General features: G+C 36.7%; 1 protein-coding gene across 5 annotated transcripts in view; it reads left to right on the top strand.

Annotated features, from left to right (window-relative positions):
• The window catches only part of PCCA (propionyl-CoA carboxylase subunit alpha), a 537919-nt gene that overhangs the window by 308193 nt on the left and 209338 nt on the right, over window positions 1-20388 (top strand). For all 5 annotated transcript variants that reach the window (XM_058276458.2, XM_058276457.1, XM_004458407.4 and 2 more), the window contains one exon: window positions 11858-11960. In XM_058276458.2, the coding sequence (XP_058132441.1) occupies window positions 11858-11960 (103 nt within the window). The remainder of the gene's footprint in view (window positions 1-11857; window positions 11961-20388) is intronic.

Below are 20388 nucleotides of genomic sequence, written 5' to 3'. Positions count from 1 at the left end.
AAAAACTTTTGTGTGTCAAAGGGCTTTGTCAAGAAAGTAAAAGACAACCTACTCAATCAGAGTAAATGTATCCAATAAGGGTTTAAAATCCAGAATATATAAAGATATTCTACAAAACAATTATAAAAAGACAAAGAACCTAATTGAAAAATGGGCAAAAGTCTTGAATAATCACTTTCCAAAGAGGAAATACAAATGGCTAAAAAATGCATGAAAAAATGCTCAACATGATTAGTTATTGGGGAAATGCAAATCAAAACCACAAAAAGATGTCATTTCACACCTACTAGATTTTCCACTACTAAAAAGGGTAGTAGATGTGGATCCTGGGTTTTATCTCCAGTGCCTCCTAAAAACAGAAAGAAACAAATGAAAGAAAAAACAACAAACAAAATAAATGAAAACACCAACTCCGGGGAGGCCATGTGGCTTGCTGGTTGAATGCCAGCTTCCCACATAAAAGGTCCCAGGCTCATTTCTTGGCTCCGGTACCATTTAAAAAAAAGGTTGGAAAATTACAAATGTTGGTGAGGATGTAGAGAAAATCGGATTACTCATTCCTTGCTGATGGGAATGTAAAATGGTTCATCCACTATGGAAGAAAGTTTGGCAATTTTTCAGGAAGCTTAGTATAGAATTACCATGTGATTTGGCAAACATGCTACTAGGTATATATATATATCCAGAAAAACTGACAGCAAGGTTTCTAACATATTTGCACACTGATGTTCATAGCAGCATTATTCACAATTACCAAAAGAAGGAAGCAACCCAAGTGTCCATTAATTGATAAATGCATAATAAATGTGGTATATACATTCAATGGAATATTATTCAGCTGTAAAGAGGAATGAGGTGCTGACGCATGCAACGACATGAATCAGGCTTTTGGACATTGAGTGAAATAAGCTAGTGAGGAAAGGACAAGTAATGTATAACTTCACTGTTATCTAATAATAAACAAGCTCATAAAGTTATAATCTAGAATATAGGTTACTAGGAGGTAGATTGGGATTAGAGAATGGTGAGTTTATGCCCAACTTGTAAGAATTTCTATTTCGCTGATGATAAAGGTTTGAAGATGGATGGTGGTGATTGTTGAACATTATGATGATCAACAGTAGCAAACCATATAGGTGAATGTGGTTAAAAGAGGAAACTTTAGAATGTATATATTGGTAGAATAAATATTAAAAGGTCAAATATAGTACTATACAATGCTATGAACCCTATTGGAGAAGATAGACTGTAGTTAATAGTATAAAAAAACATATAAGGGGAAACGGACTTTGGCCCAGTGGTTAGGGCGTCCGTCTACCATATGGGAGGTCCGCGGTTCAAGCCCCGGGCCTCCTTGACCCCTGTGGAGCTGGCCATGCAGCAGCGCTGATGCGCGCAAGGAGTGCCGTGCCACGCAAGGGTGTCCCCCGCGTGGGGGAGCCCCACGCGCAAGGAGTGCGCCCGTGAGGAAAGCCACCCAGCGTGAAATGAAAGAGCAGCCTGCCCAGGAATGGCGCCGCCCACACTTCCCGTGCCGCTGACGACAACAGAAGCGGACAAAGAAACAAGACGCAGCAAATAGACACCAAGAACAGACAACCAGGGGAGGGGGGGAAATTAAATAAATAAATAAATCTTTAAAAAAAAAAAAAAAACATATAAGAATGTTCTTTCATGTGTTGTAGCAAATGTGTGATACTAATGCAAGGTGGTACTAGTAGAGTAGTATTTGGGAAAAATACACCCATTGTAAATAGTGGATGATAGATATATATATAACCTTTCATCATTTGTAAGAAAGGTACCTACTGTTACAAAAAATATTGCTGTTATGTAAAAATATGCAATTATCAGTAGTAACAAATGAGTCACTCCAATGCAAAATGTTAGTATTGCTGTGGTGTACCTGAATTTTATTTATGATTGTTTTGTAAACTCACAGCTTCTCTAATTAAAAAAAAAAACCTAAGTATTGAGTGATATGTTTAACATATAACTTTTCTTTTTTGGTAGGTTATTCTCCACATCAACGCCATAAATTTGCTACTTATGCTTTTACCAGATAGGAACATAAATTTTTAAGTTGTCATAGATTGCTTGATGAGTCTTTAGAGCTCATTTAATCCAAGCATTTTTTTTTTTTACGTTTAAGTAAGTTAAAGCCCAGAAAGATTAATAAGGCCAAATGACCATAAGCTAGGAATTGAATTTAAGGATTTTTAATTCCTATTTCAGTACTTTTTCAGTTGTGCCAAGAGTCAAGTTCATAAATTACAAGTTTTGTCATATTGCTTGGAAGAAGTTTAAATTTTACACACGTATATTTGCCATTGTCTACCTCTTATTCCCTCATGTTGTTTTCATATCAGTTCTTCCTTCTTTGAATGGCTACTATCACCTTTTTTTCCCCTCCAGATTATTCTCTCTCTCTCCTCCAATTTTCTGTAGAACACGTTTTAGATATATTAAACTGTATCATTTTTGACTGTTTGATATATGTGCCTGAAAGAGGCAGCAGGATGTGGCAATTGAAGTTAATCCAGGATCTTTTTCATATATTTGAGATCAGGTCATTTGCCCCTTTGGGATTATCCATCTGCTTCCCATCTGTCCAGCTCTCCTAGACACTGTTCATAGACTTGGTTTTTAGGACTGCATGAACATTTTCTGTTAAAGATGTTTATTATAACAAATTGTAACTTATTTGTAGAATAGGACAGTTTACTAAAGATCCTTGTAATATATTGAACTTTGAAATGATTGAGTCTGTAAATTAAAATAGGATGTGCCAAAATTTGGCCTTGTCAGCTTGCTGGATTCTAATGTTGAAAAGCTGTTTACCTTTGAGTTTGAAAAATAAATGGAAAATGAGGGAGAAATATTTTGATTCTAAAATATAGGGGAAATGAGGAAGAAGATATTTTAAGAATTGCATTTTCAGTTGGCCTAGTGAATCTTTTGGACTTGCTTCTCTGCTACCTTGCTGCACTTCAACCTCCAGCCCAATACCAGCTGTTCTTAAACTGGGTACCACCTACCCACAGGGATTTCTCTTAAGTCTTTCTCCTTAGATGGGTATTCCTTTTATTTTTTTTTAAGGTACAGGGAGTCAGGATTTGAATGCGGGATCTCATATGTCAGAAGCCAGCACTCAACCACTGAGCCACATGGGCTCCCCTAAGTTGTTTTTCTGTTTTGCCCCCTTTTTTTTTTTTTTCAGAAGGCACTAGGAACCAAACCCAGACCTCCCATGTGGGAGGTTAGCCCTCAACCCCTTGAGCCACATCCCCTCCTGGGTATTCCTTTTCTTTTGTACATTAATGGCTTGCTTGCTCTCAATAGTCAAGTTAAAGGTTTAGAGTCTGTGTTTTGCTGGGAGGCAGATGACTGTGCTTACTGAAAAATAGTAAGAGATATTGAAATTGCAGAGCTAAGAGATACTACATGTAAATGAATAATAGGAGTTTCATGAAAAGAAAAATGGACAGTAAAGGGAGGACAAATATTAAAAGAATAGGGTTGGGTTGGTTTTTTGTGGGGTTTTTTTGTGGGTTTTTTTTTTTGCTGTTTTTAAGAAAACCTTGAGGTGTTGTTGGAAAGACTCAATTAGTCTTGGTTCAGACAGGATTAATGACAAAACGCCTAGGTATATCAAATAGAAAAAGCATTTTTAAATCTTCTAGAAAGGAAAATTCAATCATATGCTAAGAAAGAATTAGATCATCTTCAGATTCTATGTATAAACTGGAAATTAGAAAACCTTTGAGTAGGATCTACCTTGTAGAAAAGAATCTGATCTAGGAATACTGTACCCAACTAAGATATCCTTCACTTGTCAATATGAAAAAAAAAGTATGTATTTTAAATAAAAAAAGGATTTAAAAAATATATCATCGTATATACCCTTTTGAGGAGATTACTGAAGAAAGTACTTTAACCACCTTTCAGGTAAAGATCGTAGCTTAAATATACACATTTTCTTTACATTCCCTGGTCCATTAACTGAGTTCTTTTTAAAGGTGCACACTCACAAGAAAATAGAGAGGAAATAGTATTTTGGAAAACAAAAAGCTGAAAGTTAATTCTTACTTAGCAAGCCAAGAAAGCCAGATCCTAAACTGACAATAGGAAAACCTGAGTAGCTCAGTTTTACTGCAGAACTCTTCAAAATCTCAGTAATTATGAGCTCAAGATACCTTGAAAAATTCCTAAAATCAGAACTATTGGTTGGAAATTTCTGTAAGATTTTCTTCACATTCCCTACCTTGATCATCAGGGCAGACAGACTCTCTTTATCCTACCCTTGCAGAAGCTTTTGCATTTCTTCTCTGTATAGGAGAAAATAGTGTCTGGACCAGGGAACATCAGTCACCATTGTATTGAATTAATTTGGACATACCCTCACTTTTGTTTCATACTTGGTTCCCAAAATTCTTGCAGGTAGATATGTGTCTTCAAGCACATTGGTAGAATATCCTTCGCTGACAACAGGGGGGGGAGGGGGGGTAGGAAGGGGAGAGAAATATATAAAAAATAAATCTAAAAAAAAAAAGATATTAACATCAAGGACTCCTCAACAAAATGACCCAATGAGATCACCCTACAAATGAAATCAATGGGTCAAGAGAGCCATGTCCCACAAAGAAAGAGAACATAAATGGTTCAGAATCAGGGAATCAATCAGCATTATTTCATACAATTCTAATTTTATAGAGACCCACCATTTGACTATTAAAAATAGATGCTAGAATTAAGACCATTTAGGGAAAACAGATCAGGTATCTTAGAAACTGGCTTATTCAAATAACGTTGGATAAAAGCACAAGGTTTATATTGGTGTATCACAAAGCTTGTAGATGGAATGATAACGACTTTTGCCTCAGCTACTGCCTTAATGAGCAAGGAGGAGAGATCGTACAGTTTAGGTCTTTGGGCTTTTTTTTTTTTTTGCAGGTGTACAAGAAATACTGCTTAATTGTGAGAAGTTTCTCCTTTCACTCACAAATATTAACTGATCCTATTAGTCAGATATAGTGATCCTGGCTCTGGGGATATAGAATTAAACTATTTCAAAAAAGTCTAAGACTTTTTAAACCATGAGCTGCACCATTTTCCAGCTCCTCTTTGACTGGAGTTGTCTCTGTGGATAGAGATCTTAGGTTTTAATGCTACCAGTGTTCCAATAGTTGGTTTTGAGAAACCTTTAGAACTCCATCTACTTGTATTAAGTAGAAGCTATTTGCATCTGTGTGCTAGCCTGGAGTTCTGCCTCCACATCATTCTTGTGAGTCTTCTCTATCAGGGTTGGGTGAGAGGTGAAAAACAAGTGTCAAATGACAGTACTATCTTACTTTATATTCATACTTTAAAAAGGATAGAAAGAATCTTAAAACATTTAAATACATATTATATCCCAGACACAGTTTTATGTGCTTATGATTCATCAGTAAGCACAACAGTTTTCTCTTTCATGGTACTTATATTCCAGCATGCATGCATCGGTCAGGTCCCTTGGTGGCAACCATGCAGGGTTTTACAGCTGAGAATCTGTTTAGAAAAGGAAGTAAACTTGCCTGAACTTATTAGCCTAAAGCTGGGAATTGCGTACAAGTGTGTGTGACTCCAAAACCAAACTTAACATACCATCATTTGCCTGGACTCAGAGCTAGTCTTCTCATTGACCTACTTTGCCATTCTGTACGGTAGCAATTCATTCTTCTCTCAGCAGCTGAAGTAAGTTTTTACAGTCCAATTGGATCTTGTCTCTTATTTTAAAAGCGCTTGCTGAATGAATGACTAAACAAATTGTAGTATATTTATATTATGGAATACCAATCAGCAATAAAAGGGAATGATCATAAAACATAGATGAATCTCAGAAACATGCTGAATGAAAGAAGCTGGACACAAAAGAGTATATACTATATGGTTCCATTTATATAAAACTAGAAAAGAATCTAGGATCAGCAATTCAGTGGTTGGTTGGTTACACATGGGGAGAGGGGTTGATTGGGAAGAGAAACAAGTTTATTTTGGAGTGATGGATAATAATTCCTTGTTTATTGTGTATTTATATGGGTATGTGCATTTGTCAAAACTCAGTGATACATTTAAAATGGGTTTATTGTATGTAAATTGTACCATAAATTTAAAAATCATTAGTGTGCTCATTGTACTTAGAATTAAAATTCCCTATGATGGCCTACTCCTTTGCCCCCACAATAAAAATAGATGCTACGGAAGTATTTAATAAAAATTTGGCAGCCATTCATAATAAAACTTTTTGAAAAAGAAAAATAGTAAAGCTCATTAACTTGTATAAAAAGACTACTTACCAAAAACTAGTAGGAAACAAAATTCTGAATGATGAAATGCTAAAATCATTTGCCTTAAAATCAGGAAATCAGGAACAAAACAAGTTCTATAAGATTGCCATTATTAGTCATTATTTTGTTTTATCCAAAATACTAAAAAGTAGTTGCTATAAATATTTTAAAATGAAGAGATTAGATTTTCTCCTCAGATATGATTGTGTCTGTAGAAAACCCAGAAGAGCCTCTTAAAAACTTCTTGACTTAATAAGCAGATGTGGCAAGGCAAATGACTTCAAGATAGTTGTCTATTCTTTGTAAGAGACAGCTTCAAATGAAAATGGAAAAAAAAACATTTGCAATAATTACAGTATCTCTTAAGATAGACAAAAATTTAATAGGGCAGTCATAGAAACTATATAAAGAAAGCTGTAAAATCTTTAGGAGCAAGAAGCAAGGTCTGAACAGATGGAAAAACATACCAGTTATTTTTGGGAGGTATATAAATAGTATTTAAATGCCAGTTCTTCTCAAATTAATATATAGATTTTATATAATTTGTTAGATTCACAGGTTGACTATATAAAGTGATTTAAAAGTTTATAGGTAATCATAAATTTGTGAGAATAGCCAAGAAAATTATGAAAATAAGAGAGGAAAATTGTCCTTCCATGTATCAAAACATATTGTAAAGCCTCTGTACCAAACATATAAAGCATGGCAATATACTTTCCTGAAACAAAACAAAATAAAATGGATAAATAGATCAGTATGATAAAGTAGCTCATAAATAGGAATTAGTGTATGTGGGCATTTGCAATATGCACCCTTTTCCTCATGGCATGTACAAAATCTTAGGCACTTAATTTATGCTGGATACAAAAAAATAAATTCCAGATAGATTAAAACTAAAGTCTACAAACTTGAAATTAACGAGTGTTGTAAAAAGAATTTTTTTCCTTTCAAATTATTCTTTTTTTGGTCTTTACATGGCTAAAACCCAAAATTTTTCTTTTCTTTTTAGATTTCATAGAGTAGTTATCAAATCAGTAATCAATTAGCAAAGAGGTTACTTGTTGAAATTTAGCAGTTAGACCTTCATTAATTTTGAAATTACTCTGTGCATCTGTCTGGAAGAGTACCTGATAAAATATTGTTTTAAAATTAGGAAACAGGAAGCGGACTTGGCCCAGTGGATGGGGCGTCTGTCTCCTACATGGGAGGTCCACGGTTCAAACCCTGGGCCTCCTTGATCTGTGTGGAGCTGGCCCACGCGCGGTGCTGATGCATACAGGGAGAGCCGTGTCATGCAGGGATGTCCCCGCATGAGGGAGCCCCATGCGCAGGGAGTGCACCCCCTTGGGAGAGCCACCCAGGGCAAAAGAAGGTTCAGCCTGCCCAGGAGTGGAGCCACACACACGGAGAGCTGACACACAAGATGACACAACAAAGGGAAACGCAGATTCCCGTGCTGCTGACACCAACAGAAGCAGACAAAGAAGAGCGTGCAGTGGGTGGACACAGAGAGCAGACAAGGTGGGGGGGCAGTTGGCGGGAGAAGGGGAAAGACATAAAAAATAAAAAAAAATTAGGGAAGTATTTTCACTTTTTTGTTTAGAAGCCAATTCGGAGTATATTAGACTATAGAGATAGTCTACTAATGTCTAATTTTGATCACTCCTCCATTTATAGAACACCTCAATATAGTTCTGACAGTAGACAATTCTTTTACATTTTAACACCCGCCATTTCACAATTTATAGAGATTACTGTTATTTGAAAATAATGAAAAAGTTATTTTATTGTGTACTTACAGAAAAGAGTGATCGTGATGACGCAGACTCAGAAATCCACCTCATGGAAAGAGCTTTCAAAGTCCATTAGTTGTTTAGGCTGGAGAAGAGAAGACAAATTAACAAGGATATCCTGTCTGTTAACTTGACCCCATTTTGATCAGTGGGGCATTGTGATTTGTGCTTATTTGTTGACTATGCCTGGTACATAAGGGATCATTTCTATGGCCTTGCCATATATTATCACTCAGTGAAACAGCCAGATGAGCTAATGCTCATTTCATTGTTAGTTGATAGAAAATAAGAGTCCCTTTCTGGGAAAACGGACTTGGCCCAGTGGTTAGGGCGTCCGTCTACCACATGGGAGGTCCGCGGTTCAAACCCCGGGCCTCCTTGACCCGTGTGGAGCTGGCCCATGCGCAGTGCTGATGCGTGCAAGGAGTGCCGCGCCACGCAGGGGTGTCCCCCGCGTAGGGGAGCCCCACGCGCAAGGAGTGCCTTGGTAAGGAGAGCTGCCCAGCGGGAAAGAAAGTGCAGCCTGCCCAGGAATAGTGCCAACCACACTTCCCGTGCCGCTGACGACAACAGAAGCGGACAAAGAAACAAGGCACAGCAAATAGACACATAGAACAGACAACCGGGGGGGGGGGGGGCGTGCGGGGGATATATAAATAAATAAAATAAAGAGTCCCTTTCTGCCTTGGAACAGCATTCAGATCTAAACATCATTAGATTGGGTTTGAGTCCTAATCCAGCAAGTTGAAAACCAGACGGCAGGCAATTAATGGAGACTATTCAAAGGGAGTTCAAGGACAAAGCCAGAGCAGACACAGTTTAGAGCCACAGGAGGACATGCAGAATTCAAGGCCATTCTAGTCTATGATTAGGAGTAACCTTATCCTAGTATGATTATCCTAAGAGGTTGGCTTGATAAAATGTTTCCTAAATGAACCTATTAGAAACTGAATATCCCCTTTTTGAAGTGGCTAGTTACCCTGAGAGTGGGCAGGATTTGAAAACCCGTTCATGTGATGAGTGGCAGGATGTCTTCAGTTTATATCCTTCAAGGTTGGTAATGTACAAGTATAGGAGAGAAGAGAATAATTCAGTGTTGCTGCAAATTGGAAAAGTTGACTCAACGAATGGAAATTATGGGAACCACAGTCAGAATCAGTATATAGAAGGAATTTACTGACGATTTAGAAATCCTTGAAAGAAAGTGTGGGTTTCCTATTGGAGGTATTCTGTAGATCCTGGATAACCATCCATCAAATAGTGTTGTAAAAGAGACATTTACATCGTATGATTTATATCTTTGCAGCATTTCTCTATTAAAATTACCCGATAAATTTTTAGTTTAAAGTTGTGGAAGTAAACAATTCTTCAGTATTTTTGTATCAGATAGGAATTTATCAGTAAAAGAGTTAAGTTGATCTTCACAGTATCAGTTTGCCAATTAGATTAATTAATGATGGTCAGTTTTACTTGACCTCCTTTCTCAATATTGTCAATATAGCCAACAATTTATTAGAGTAAATGAAATACTGATTCAGTATCTCTCAGAGTAAAGGGTTCCATAAGTCTAGTGACTTTTAAAGTATTTTGGCTGTAACCCATCCTAAGAAATAAATTTGCATCATGACTTTGTATGCACACACAGACCCACAAAAATAAAAATTTTCATGAGAAATCCCTAGTGTGTGCAAAGTGCTCTGATCATTTGTCTTGTTGGTCATGACCCGCTATATTTTTTTCATGAACTTCTGAATGGTTTGTATTACACAGTTTGATAAATGAGTTTACAACAGTGCTATAAAGTGAGCTCTGAGAAAGAAAAAAAAAAGAAGAAAGTGAGATCTGTGGACCAGCAGCTTCAGATAACCATGGATCTTGTTAGAAATGCACATTATTGGGCTTTTCTGGGCTTACCAGTCTTTGGAGGTGGGGCACAGAAATCTGTTGTTTTCACAAGCTTCCTGCTGATTCTGTTGCACAGTAAGATTAAGAAGCACTGGTTCCTTTTAAACTCTTAAAAATTATTGAGGATTTGAAAGAGCTTTTATGGTTATTTCTGTCAATATTTGCCATTTTATAAATTAAAGCTGAGTAACTTTAAAAATATTAATTTATTCATTTTTAAGTAACAATAATCCATTATGTTTTGACATCAGAGTAGTGATACCACCACATGTCATATAGCTTCAGGGTCTGGGAAACACTGCTGTTTACACCTAAGAAAATGAGAGTGAAAATAGCAAATATATCTTAGTATTATTATGAAAATAGTTTTGACCCTGCAGACCTCCAGAAAGTATCTTTAGAACCCCTATAATCCCTGAGCCATACTTGGATAACTGCTGTTTTATACTGTTTTTTGAGAAGACCAAATTTCTGTAATGTTCCTCATGTAGAGTAATTATAGGATATTTAAAGGTCAGAAAAAATGTGAAACTCTTTAAAACCTGTAAAACTGGTTTATTAGACCATTGAGGGGTCTGCTTTAGAGTTGTTACAATTTGCTATTATTGACTGTACAGAAAGAGTTGCTAGATATCCCGTGTTGTTGTTATGGTTAACATAGCTTCTTTTTTTTTTTTTTTAAGATTTATTTATTTCTCTCCCCTTCTCCCCCCACCCCCCACCCCAGTTGTCTGTTCTCTGTGTCTGTTTGCTGCATCTTCTTCTTTGTTCGCTTCTGTTGTTTTCAGCGGCATGGGATCTGTGTTTCTTTTTGTTGCGTCATCTTGTTGTGTCAGTTCTCCATGTGTGCGGCACCATTCCTGGGCAGGCTGCACTTTTGCGCTGGGCGGCTCTCCTTATGGGGCGCACTCCTTGCGCGTGGGGCTTCCCTACGCGGGGGACACCCCTATGTGGCATGGCACTCCTTGCGTACATCAGCACTGTGCATGGGCCAGCTGCACACGGGTCAAGGAGGCCCGGGGTTTGAACCGCAGACCTCCCATGTGGTAGACTGATGCCCTAACCACTGGGCCAAGTCCGCTGCCAACATAGCTTCTTGATTTGTCTTAAAGAGGAAAGGGTTATTTTGGCTTTTTCTACTCTTCAGTTTTATGAAACAGTGAGTATACATGAAGCATCTCCCCATAAAACAATGTGCTGAAGGTTTTTAAGTGTTTATATTCTAATTCTGAATATTTTTACTCATTTCTATTTTGAGTGATTTTTAAATGTAATAGTCACATTACCTTGTATCCTTCAAAGAAATTTAACAAATTACCTAATTCATTTTTTTAAATTGTGTAAGTTGCATCTTATTGTTGATGATCTTGTTGTACTCAGATTGTGATCATGATGAGATTACAGAGTTCTTGTCAGGACATGCTAAACTGCAGACTCCAGATTATTAGAATCCTGCCTTGATTCACCCATTCCTTCTTGAGGAATTATACAAATTGTACAAGTTTCCCTGCTGCAGGGCACTAGGCCAGACTTGTTCTGCCCCAGGCCTTCGCAGACTAGATCACTGGCACAAGGTGAGCAGAGAAAGTATTCAAAGAATAAGAGAAAGAGAGAGAGAGAGATTTGATTTATTTAAACAATCTTGTTGCTTTGTTGTTCCCTTACCTCCTTCATCCTACATCCTGTGTGCCCCAGTGCCCAATATGATACTAGCTCCATAATAAATATTTGGCAAAATGCTTGTTTGAATGACTAGCAATTCTGATAGATGTTACATTACATATATGTGTGTCTGTTGGTCTATTTATTTGTTTGTTTATGTATTTCTTTTAGGACACAAGTTAACAGAGAGCGAGAAAAACCAGTTATTGGCGATAGCATCTTCATTGTTTGTGTCATCACAATTAAGAGCACAGCAGTTTCAAGAACATACAAGGTACGGTAGATCACTTAAAATAAAGGAACTGAAAAATATTGATAATCTAATCTGTATAGAAAAAGCTAATAAGAGATCTGGCTAATCTCAATTCTGGAACTTGTGGTTTGTCTTTGGAAAAGTATAACAAAGTCACAGTTTTAAAATGATGTTTCTTCTATTTTGTTCTAATGAGTCTTAAATTCAGAAAAGAATTCTAGCTTTTTAAATTTTGACATTATTAGTGGTAAAAAAATCTTCTGAAATCTTATGAGGGATATGTTCAAATAGTTTGTATTTATTACCTTGTTTTGTTGCTTTAACAATCTTGAAAAAAGTTTTGAGAAGTGTTACGTCGTTTTAAGTAGGAATGAAGCTGGGAAGTTGAAAAAAAAAGTATATCAGATACTAGTTTGAGATTCAAGAGAAAATCAATACTAAGTTGAGTTAGTTATTTGTAGCCCTAAATACTGTCTCACTTAACTTCTTAGTAACCCCGACAAATGGGGAAACTTGCTTTAATGGGGGTAAATAAAAACAAAATCTCAGAGACATTGATACTTCTGAGTGACAGGATTTTTATAATGAGTGTATATGTATTTGTCAGAGTATTCTTAAAAGGGAGTCATTGGTAAAATTGTGCTACTTCAATTTCTTTTCCTTTCTTTTTGCTTTTCCACAAGAGGAAGAACAAAGAGCTTTAAAAAAAAAAAAAAAAAAAAGTAAGGTGACCGAACTGCTCTGAAAAGCACAGACTACCTCTGAAGAATTAGAAGAATATCTAAGTTGAATTTAGACTGTATCTTAATGGTTAATGTGGTTTTACTTGGAAAATCTTATTTGGAGTAAATGGAGTAACTCATGAGAAAGTGTAAGAGGCTTTATGATCAGTTTTAAAATTGCAATTAGATGTAGATACCTAGCAAGAGATGAAAGGATAAAGAACAAATTACTGAATGACTAGAAGGAAGAGGTGTTTTTTTTCCCCCTAAAGCTGTACTATACAGTATAGAAACCTTGAGCTGCATGTGGCTATTTAAATTTAGTTGAAATTAAGCACAGTGGTTTTTTCTTTAAGTACATTTCAGTGCTCAATAACCACATGTAATATTTAAAATACTGAAGATTATAGGTTCAAATAAAAGGAGTTAAAGGAACCACAATGAAGGGAATTATAAATGAGTATGACTATCTTATATTGGGGAAATAGATTATCATATTCCAAATTGGTTGTGTTTTTATTTATTTTGTCATTGTTTTTGCTTTTCTTGCTGTTACTTTTTTATTACCCTCATTATATTTTTTCCCTTCTAATGTGGAAATTACAGATGAAATTTCTATTCTTTTTAGTGACTACCCTAAAAAATTCATAACTCATCATTTACTTTTTTAAAAATTTAGTGAAGTATATCACTCACACAAACAATAAGTATATAACAATAGTTGTGAACATACAAAACAAACATATATAACTTCATACAGGACTCTCAGAACTCACCCTACCACCAATAACTTGCATTGTTGTTAAACCTTTTTAACTAATGATTAAAGAGCATTGTCAAAATATTACAACTAAACAAAGTATTTTCCCCCCAACCAATCCTATTATTATTACCTTTATATCATTTATATATGAACATACATAAACAATTAAGTCTATAGTAAAAGTTGTGAATTTACAAAGCAAACACCATTTTTTGAATGGACTGTTCTGCCTGAGCTGTGTGTGTCTGACAGGCTAGTCAAAAATCACTTGACCATACATGTGATGGTCTGTTTCTGAACCATAAATATGTTCCATTGGTCTTTGTGTCTGTCTTTATGCCAGTACCATGCTGTTCTTACTACTATACTACTATAGCAGTGTAATATGATTTAAAGTCTGGAGATGAGGGTTTGCTTTTCCTTTTTAAGATCTTTCTGGCCGTTTAGGACCCTTTACCCTTCCAAATAAATTTGATAATTGTGTTTTCAATTTTTTTTTTTAATGCTGGTGGAATTTTTATTGGGATTGCATTGAATCTGTATATCAATTTGAGTAGAATTGACATCTTAATGATATTTAGTCTTCCAGTCCGTGAACACGGAATGTTCTTCCAGTTACTTAGGCCTTTTTAAATTTCATTTAACATCAAGTTGCAGTTTTCTGAATACAAACCCTTTATAGTGTTGGTTAAGTTTATTTCTGACTATTTGAGTTTTATCTGTCATATTTTATTTGCACCACTCTTTTGACACTTGTAGTAACTTTTCTTGATATAATCTTCATTTCTAGACTTTGTTCCAGGCCTCTCTCTCCTGTCTTTTCTTTTCAGGGTCTAGCATACCCTTTAGTATTTCCTGAAAATCTGGTCTCATGCTTAGAAATTCTCTCAGTTTCTGTTTATCTGTGAATATTCTAATCTCGCCTGCATTTTTAAAAGACAGTCTTGCTGGATATAAGATTGCTGGCTGGGAGTATTTTTCTTGTAGTGTCTTAAATGTATCAGACCACTGTCTTCTTGCCTCCATGGTTTCTGGTGAGAAATCAGCACTTAATCTTATTGAGTATCCCTTTTATGTTATGCATTGCTTTTTGGTTGCTGTTCTTAGAAATCTCTCTTTGTCTTTGGCATTGACATTCTGATGAGTATGTGTCTTGGAGTTGGTCTATTCGAATTTTTTTTGGATGGGAGTACGTTGTGCTTCTTGGACATGGATATCTAGTCCTTCAATAGGGTTGGGAAATTTTCTAGTATTATTTCTTCAAATATTCCTTCTTCCCCTTTTCCCTTCTCTTCTCCTTCTGGGACACCCATGACACATATGTTTGTATGCCTTTTGCTGTCATTTAGTTCCCTGAGACCTTGTTCAATTTTTCCCATTCTTTTCTTCACCTGTTCTTTCCTATGTTCATTTTCAGAGGCCATTTCTTCAAGCTCACCAATCCTTTCTTCTGCTTCCTCAAATCTGCTATTACATGATTCCAGTGTTTTAAAATTTTCTTTCATTGCACCTTTTGTCCCATAATATCTGCTATTTTTCTGTGTATGCTTTCAATTCTTTGTGCCCATCCAGTCTCTTCTTAATATCCTTAATCTCTTTAGCCATCTCATTGAACTTATTAAGGAGATTTGTCTAAACATCTGATTAGTTGTCTCAACTCCTTTATGTCATCTGGAGGCTTATCTTGTTCCTTTAATTGGGCCGTAGCTTCCTGTTTCTTGGTGTGGATTGCAGTTTTTTGTTGGTGTCTTGGCATCTGGCTTACTAGAGTATTTATTCTGCTTTCAGTTTTTCTGTTTAGTTTAGGGCTTCCTGCCCTTTTTCTCCCTTGCTGGTTGTGTAGTAGGTGTTAAGGTTGTAATTGGTGCTGTAGGCTATGGAGGCTCAAGCTGCCCTCATTGCCCCAGGAACCAATGAAGCTTCTCCTAACTTTCTCCTTTGCCAGAGTTAGGAACAGAGTCTCAGTTGTGTGGAATAATCCAAGTCGTGCAGGCCTAGACTGTAGTTGCCCTGAAAGACTGATGAAACTTTTCGCTCCTTTCTCTCCTGCCTGCGGTAGGGATGGAGCCGCAGGTGTGGGCAGCAGTCTATGCAGTGCAGGTCCAAATGACCACAGTTGCCCCGGTCGACTTCCGATTTTCAGTCTGAGGCAGCCAAAGGTACCTGCCATTACCTGGATAGGCTCATGCAGGGCCTGCCAGCCTCCTCCCTGCCAGAGATGGGGCTGAAGCCTAGGCTAGGGCTACAGGCCCATCTGGGTGAAAGAAACCGGTCCCTACCATCACTGATTTTCGGTCAGCCTGGCTTCCCTTCAGGCTCAGGGCAGAGTCGAAGTGGTGGCCACCAGCCTCTTTCTGACTTGGGCAGATTCACACCACAGCTGTTCCCAGCGTTTTACCTTAGCCAGCCGAGTCTACCAATCAGTAGCCAAAATCGACAGCCAACCGTCTCCTCTTCCCCTGTCTTTCGGAAATGGAGCTTCCAATTCTAGCCACAGAATAGCTCCTGGGGCAGTTTGTGCCACCAGAGTAGGATAATCACTGGCCTCTGCGCCTTGGCCGGTAATTTTCCAGAGAGACTGGCACAGGTCCCTGCAGCATCCTCCCTGCTGGAGGTGGCACTGGGGCCTAGGCTAGAGCTGTAATTTGAGCTGGATGGAAAGAACCTAGTCCCCACCAGCACTGTGATTTTTCAGTCCATCCCACTTCTTGTGCCAGGCACATCTTAGAGATGGCAGCTACTGGCCTCTTCCTTAGTTGGACAGGCTCAAACTTTAGATATTCTCAGGATTATACTTTAGTCCGCTGAATTTACTCATCAGTAGCTGAAGTTGGTCCCCAAAAGTCTCTTCATCCTCTGTTTTTGGGAAGTGGTGCTTTCAATTCCAGCTGCGGAACAGCTCCCAAGACGACTTGTGCCTCTAGTGGAGGATGGGCACCCGGCCTCCATGGCATGGAGCACTCTGCTTATGAATATTCCCTGCAGATGGGCTTTCTCCTCCTTCCATTCCTTCAGGGATGTTGCAAGTTGCTCTTCTGGCCTTCTGGAACCCCAAACAGGTGCTTCATCTAGTTCCGGATAGCTCTGGGTGTTTACTAACTGCCCTATAGCAGGAGCTGACTCTAGGAGCTCCTTACCCTGCTGCCATCTTACTGGTTGTCCTCATTTAATTTTAAAAGTTTAAATTAATTATCCTGTCCTGTCTTCCAAGCAATGTAAGTAATTAAGAAATGTTTACCTCTAAATACACCCTTGTAAAAATGCTGCCAGTGTTGAATCTTTCTCTTTTTCCACTTAAAAAGATCATTATATTAAGATTTTTCTGTATATTTATCTATTTTTCTTTTTCTTTTTCTTTTTTAACTTTCTTTTTCTACATCTTAGACTTTCTGGAATGTATTTCTTTCTCTGTAAAGGATATATTCTTTAGAAGCTTGCTTATTGAGGATCTTTGTTCTCTAAGTATATATTTTTTAAACTATTATGCCCTAATTCTTGAAAGATCATTTTCCTGGGTATACAGTTCCCAGGTTGAAAATATTTTTCTTAGTGCTTTGAAAATAAATAGTATTTCTTTATTTTCTGGCTTTTATTGTTAGAAATGAGAAGTAGAGTGTAAGCCATTTTCTTTTTTTAGTCAATTTTACCCCACTGGTTGCTTTCAAGGTCTTTTTGAACTTGATTTGTTCTTTCGCAGTTTCACTCTACTCATTCTTCCTTCCTTTCTGACCTCTTTCCTTCCATCCTTCCTTTTTGAACTCTTGCTTTTTTGAGTTAGGCTATCAGAATTTTAGCATTTATATCTTTCATTAGGTTCTGGAAATGTCCAGTCATGATCTCTTCCAATATTGTCACTTTTCTATACTATATTCTCTCCTGGAACTTCAATTGAATGCATTTTAGGCCTGCTAGCGCTATCCACCATGTCTCTTAACATATCTTTCTGTCTGTATGTGGCATTCAGAGTGATTTCCTCAGGCACTTCTAGTTCAGGGCTCAGCAAACTTTTTATCAATGGGCCAGAAGGTAAATATTTTAGGTTTGTGAGTCATGTGGTTCTTTTTCATCAATTACACTGCAGCAGAAAGCAGCCACAGATAATATATAAATAACTGGGAGTCATATGTTCTAAGAAAACTTTATTTAAAAATAAATAGAACAATAACAGAAAAAACAAAAAAAAAATAGAATAGGGGAGTATAGTGGTGTAGCTTAGTGGTTGAGTGCTTGCTTCACATATATGAGATCCCAGGTTCAATCCACAGTACCTCTTAAAAAGTAAATAAATAGGACAGAATGGCAGACATGTATTGCATGGGAAGCACAGAGAGAGGGACAGATGATTATTAAGGGGTAGAGATTTTTGGTTTGTGTTTCATTTTTTATTATTTTATTGGAATAATGAAAATGCTGTAATAATGATTGAAGTGATGATGCTCAATTATGTGATTATACCAAATTCTGTTGATTGTACACTTTGGGTAGATTGCATGCTTTATAAATATTTATCAATAAAATTGATAAAAAGAAAAAAGCACAGCAGCTCAGCCTGGAGCGTAGTCTTACCTTCAGGGTGACCTACCCAAATAGCTGCTAACTAAAAGGAACTGTTGAAATTAAAATGAATGAATGAATGAATGAATGAATCAAAATAAATAGGACTTGTGTCTGGAATATATAACTATTAATAATTCTTACAATTCAAAAAATAAGATACCAAACAACCTTGTAAAAGAATTGTGCAGAAGATTTTACACAGATAGGTTATCAGAGAAAGTATGTGAATGAGGAATAATTCATAAATAAACACTCAACATCATTAGTCATTAGGGAAATACAAATTAAAACCACAAAGCAACACTACTACAAACTCACTGGAATAGATAAAAACTTAAAGACTGACAATTCCATGTTTTTGTGATGATGTAGTAGGAATCCGGAATTACTAGTGGGAATGTATGATGGAAAAGACACTTCAGCCAATCTGGAAGTTTCTTAAAAAGCTAAATATATACTTGGTAATTATACTTCCCTGTTTCTACCAAAGAGAAATAAACATGTCACCACAAAAAGATGTATATGGATGTTCATAGCAGCATTATTCATCATAGCCCCAAATTTGAACCAATTGAAATGTACATTAAGTGGTGAGTGGATAAATAAAATGTAGTATATCCATATAATGGATTATGATTCAGCAGTAATAAAGAAGAAACTGGGAAGTGGACTTGGCCCAGTGGTTAGGGTGTCTTTCTACCACACGGGAGGTCTGCAGTTCGAACCCCGGGCCTCCTTGACCCGTGTGGAGCCAGCCCATGCGCAGTGCTGATGCGCGCAAGGAGTGCCCTGCCACGCAGGGTTGTCCCCCGCATAGAGGAGCCCCATGCGCAAGTAGTGTGCCCTGTAAGGAGAGCTGCCCAGCGCCAAAGAAAGTGCAGCCTGTCCAGGAATGGTGCCACCCACATGGAGAGCTGACACAACAAGATGACACAACAAAAAGAAACACAGATTCCCATGCCGCTGACAACAACAGAAGCGGACAAAGACGCAGCAAATAGACACACAGAACAGACAGCTGGGGCGGGAGGGGGGGAAGGGGTGAGAAATAAATAAATAAAATCTTAAAAAAATAAAAAAAAAAAGAAGAAACTACTGCTATATGCAACAACATTTATCACATTCAGAAAGGTCAGGATAAAGGAAAGAAACCAAATACAGGAGATGACTTAATATTTTATTGTATTTATTTGAAATTTCTAAGTAAAAAAGTATAAGGATAAAAAAGATTTGGGGTGGTAGTGGGATATATTGCAACAGAGTTTTAGAACAGAGTTCTAATAATGGATTGTGGGGATGAGTGTTCCACTGTATAAATGTATTAAAACTCAGACTGTACACTTAATGGATGAATTTTTTAAAATTCTTAAATGTAGATATTATGGAAGGACTTAGAAGAAGTGGAAAGAGTATTATGAGAAATGTTAAGAAGATGGAAGCTATATAAAAACATAAATTATGTTTGGAGTTTGAGGAGAGGTATATATTAAGTTACTGGCTTGGAATATCAGGTGTTATGGTAATGCCATTACTGTATCGCAAATGCAAGAAAAACTTTGAGAAAACATGGGAAATTGAATTTTTAAAATGAGGATTGAAATCTTTGAGAGTCATCACTTTATCCCCTTAGGAATTTTTTAATACCAGTCTATATATATATATATATATTTTGCATTTAAAAAAATTTATTGAAGTATATCACACATACATAAACAGTAAGTGTATAGTAATAGTTGTGAACTTATAAAACAAACATACATAACATCATACAGGGACACCATACCTCAACCTACCAGCAATACCTTGCATTGTTGTGAAACATTTTTAATGATTAAAGAGCATCCTACCAAAGTATTACTACCAACCAAAGTATCTTATATTTGCTGTATTTTCCCTTCAACCCACCCTATTATTATTATTATTATTATATCATTTATATGTGAACATATATAAACAATATGTGTATAGTAGAAGTTGCGAACTTACAAAGCAAACATAACGTCATACCGGGGTCCTATACATCAATCCACTATCAGCATCTTGCATTGTTGTGAGACATTTGTTACAAATGGTGAAAGAATATCATCAAAATCTTATTACTATTGTCCTTATCTTATATTTGGTGTATTTTCCACCAACCCACCCCATTAGTAATTTTTAAATATATTTTTATGACAGAAGTTGTTGAACTTACAAAACAATCATGCACATATTCAGAATTCCCATACAACACCCCTCTATCAACATACCACACGGTGGTGGAACATTTATTATAGATTCTGAGATAATATCATCAGACTGTTTCCAGGTCTACAATGTATATTTGACATACTTTTTCCATACCCCGCCATTATCAACACAGTATATCTTTGGCTTGGATGCATGAATATTACATTATCACTGTTAG

Source organism: Dasypus novemcinctus, chromosome 15 (genome assembly GCF_030445035.2).
Source record: "Dasypus novemcinctus isolate mDasNov1 chromosome 15, mDasNov1.1.hap2, whole genome shotgun sequence".
NCBI classification, from domain to species: Eukaryota; Metazoa; Chordata; class Mammalia; order Cingulata; family Dasypodidae; genus Dasypus; species Dasypus novemcinctus.
This window is presented reverse-complemented; position numbering and strand designations above follow the sequence as displayed.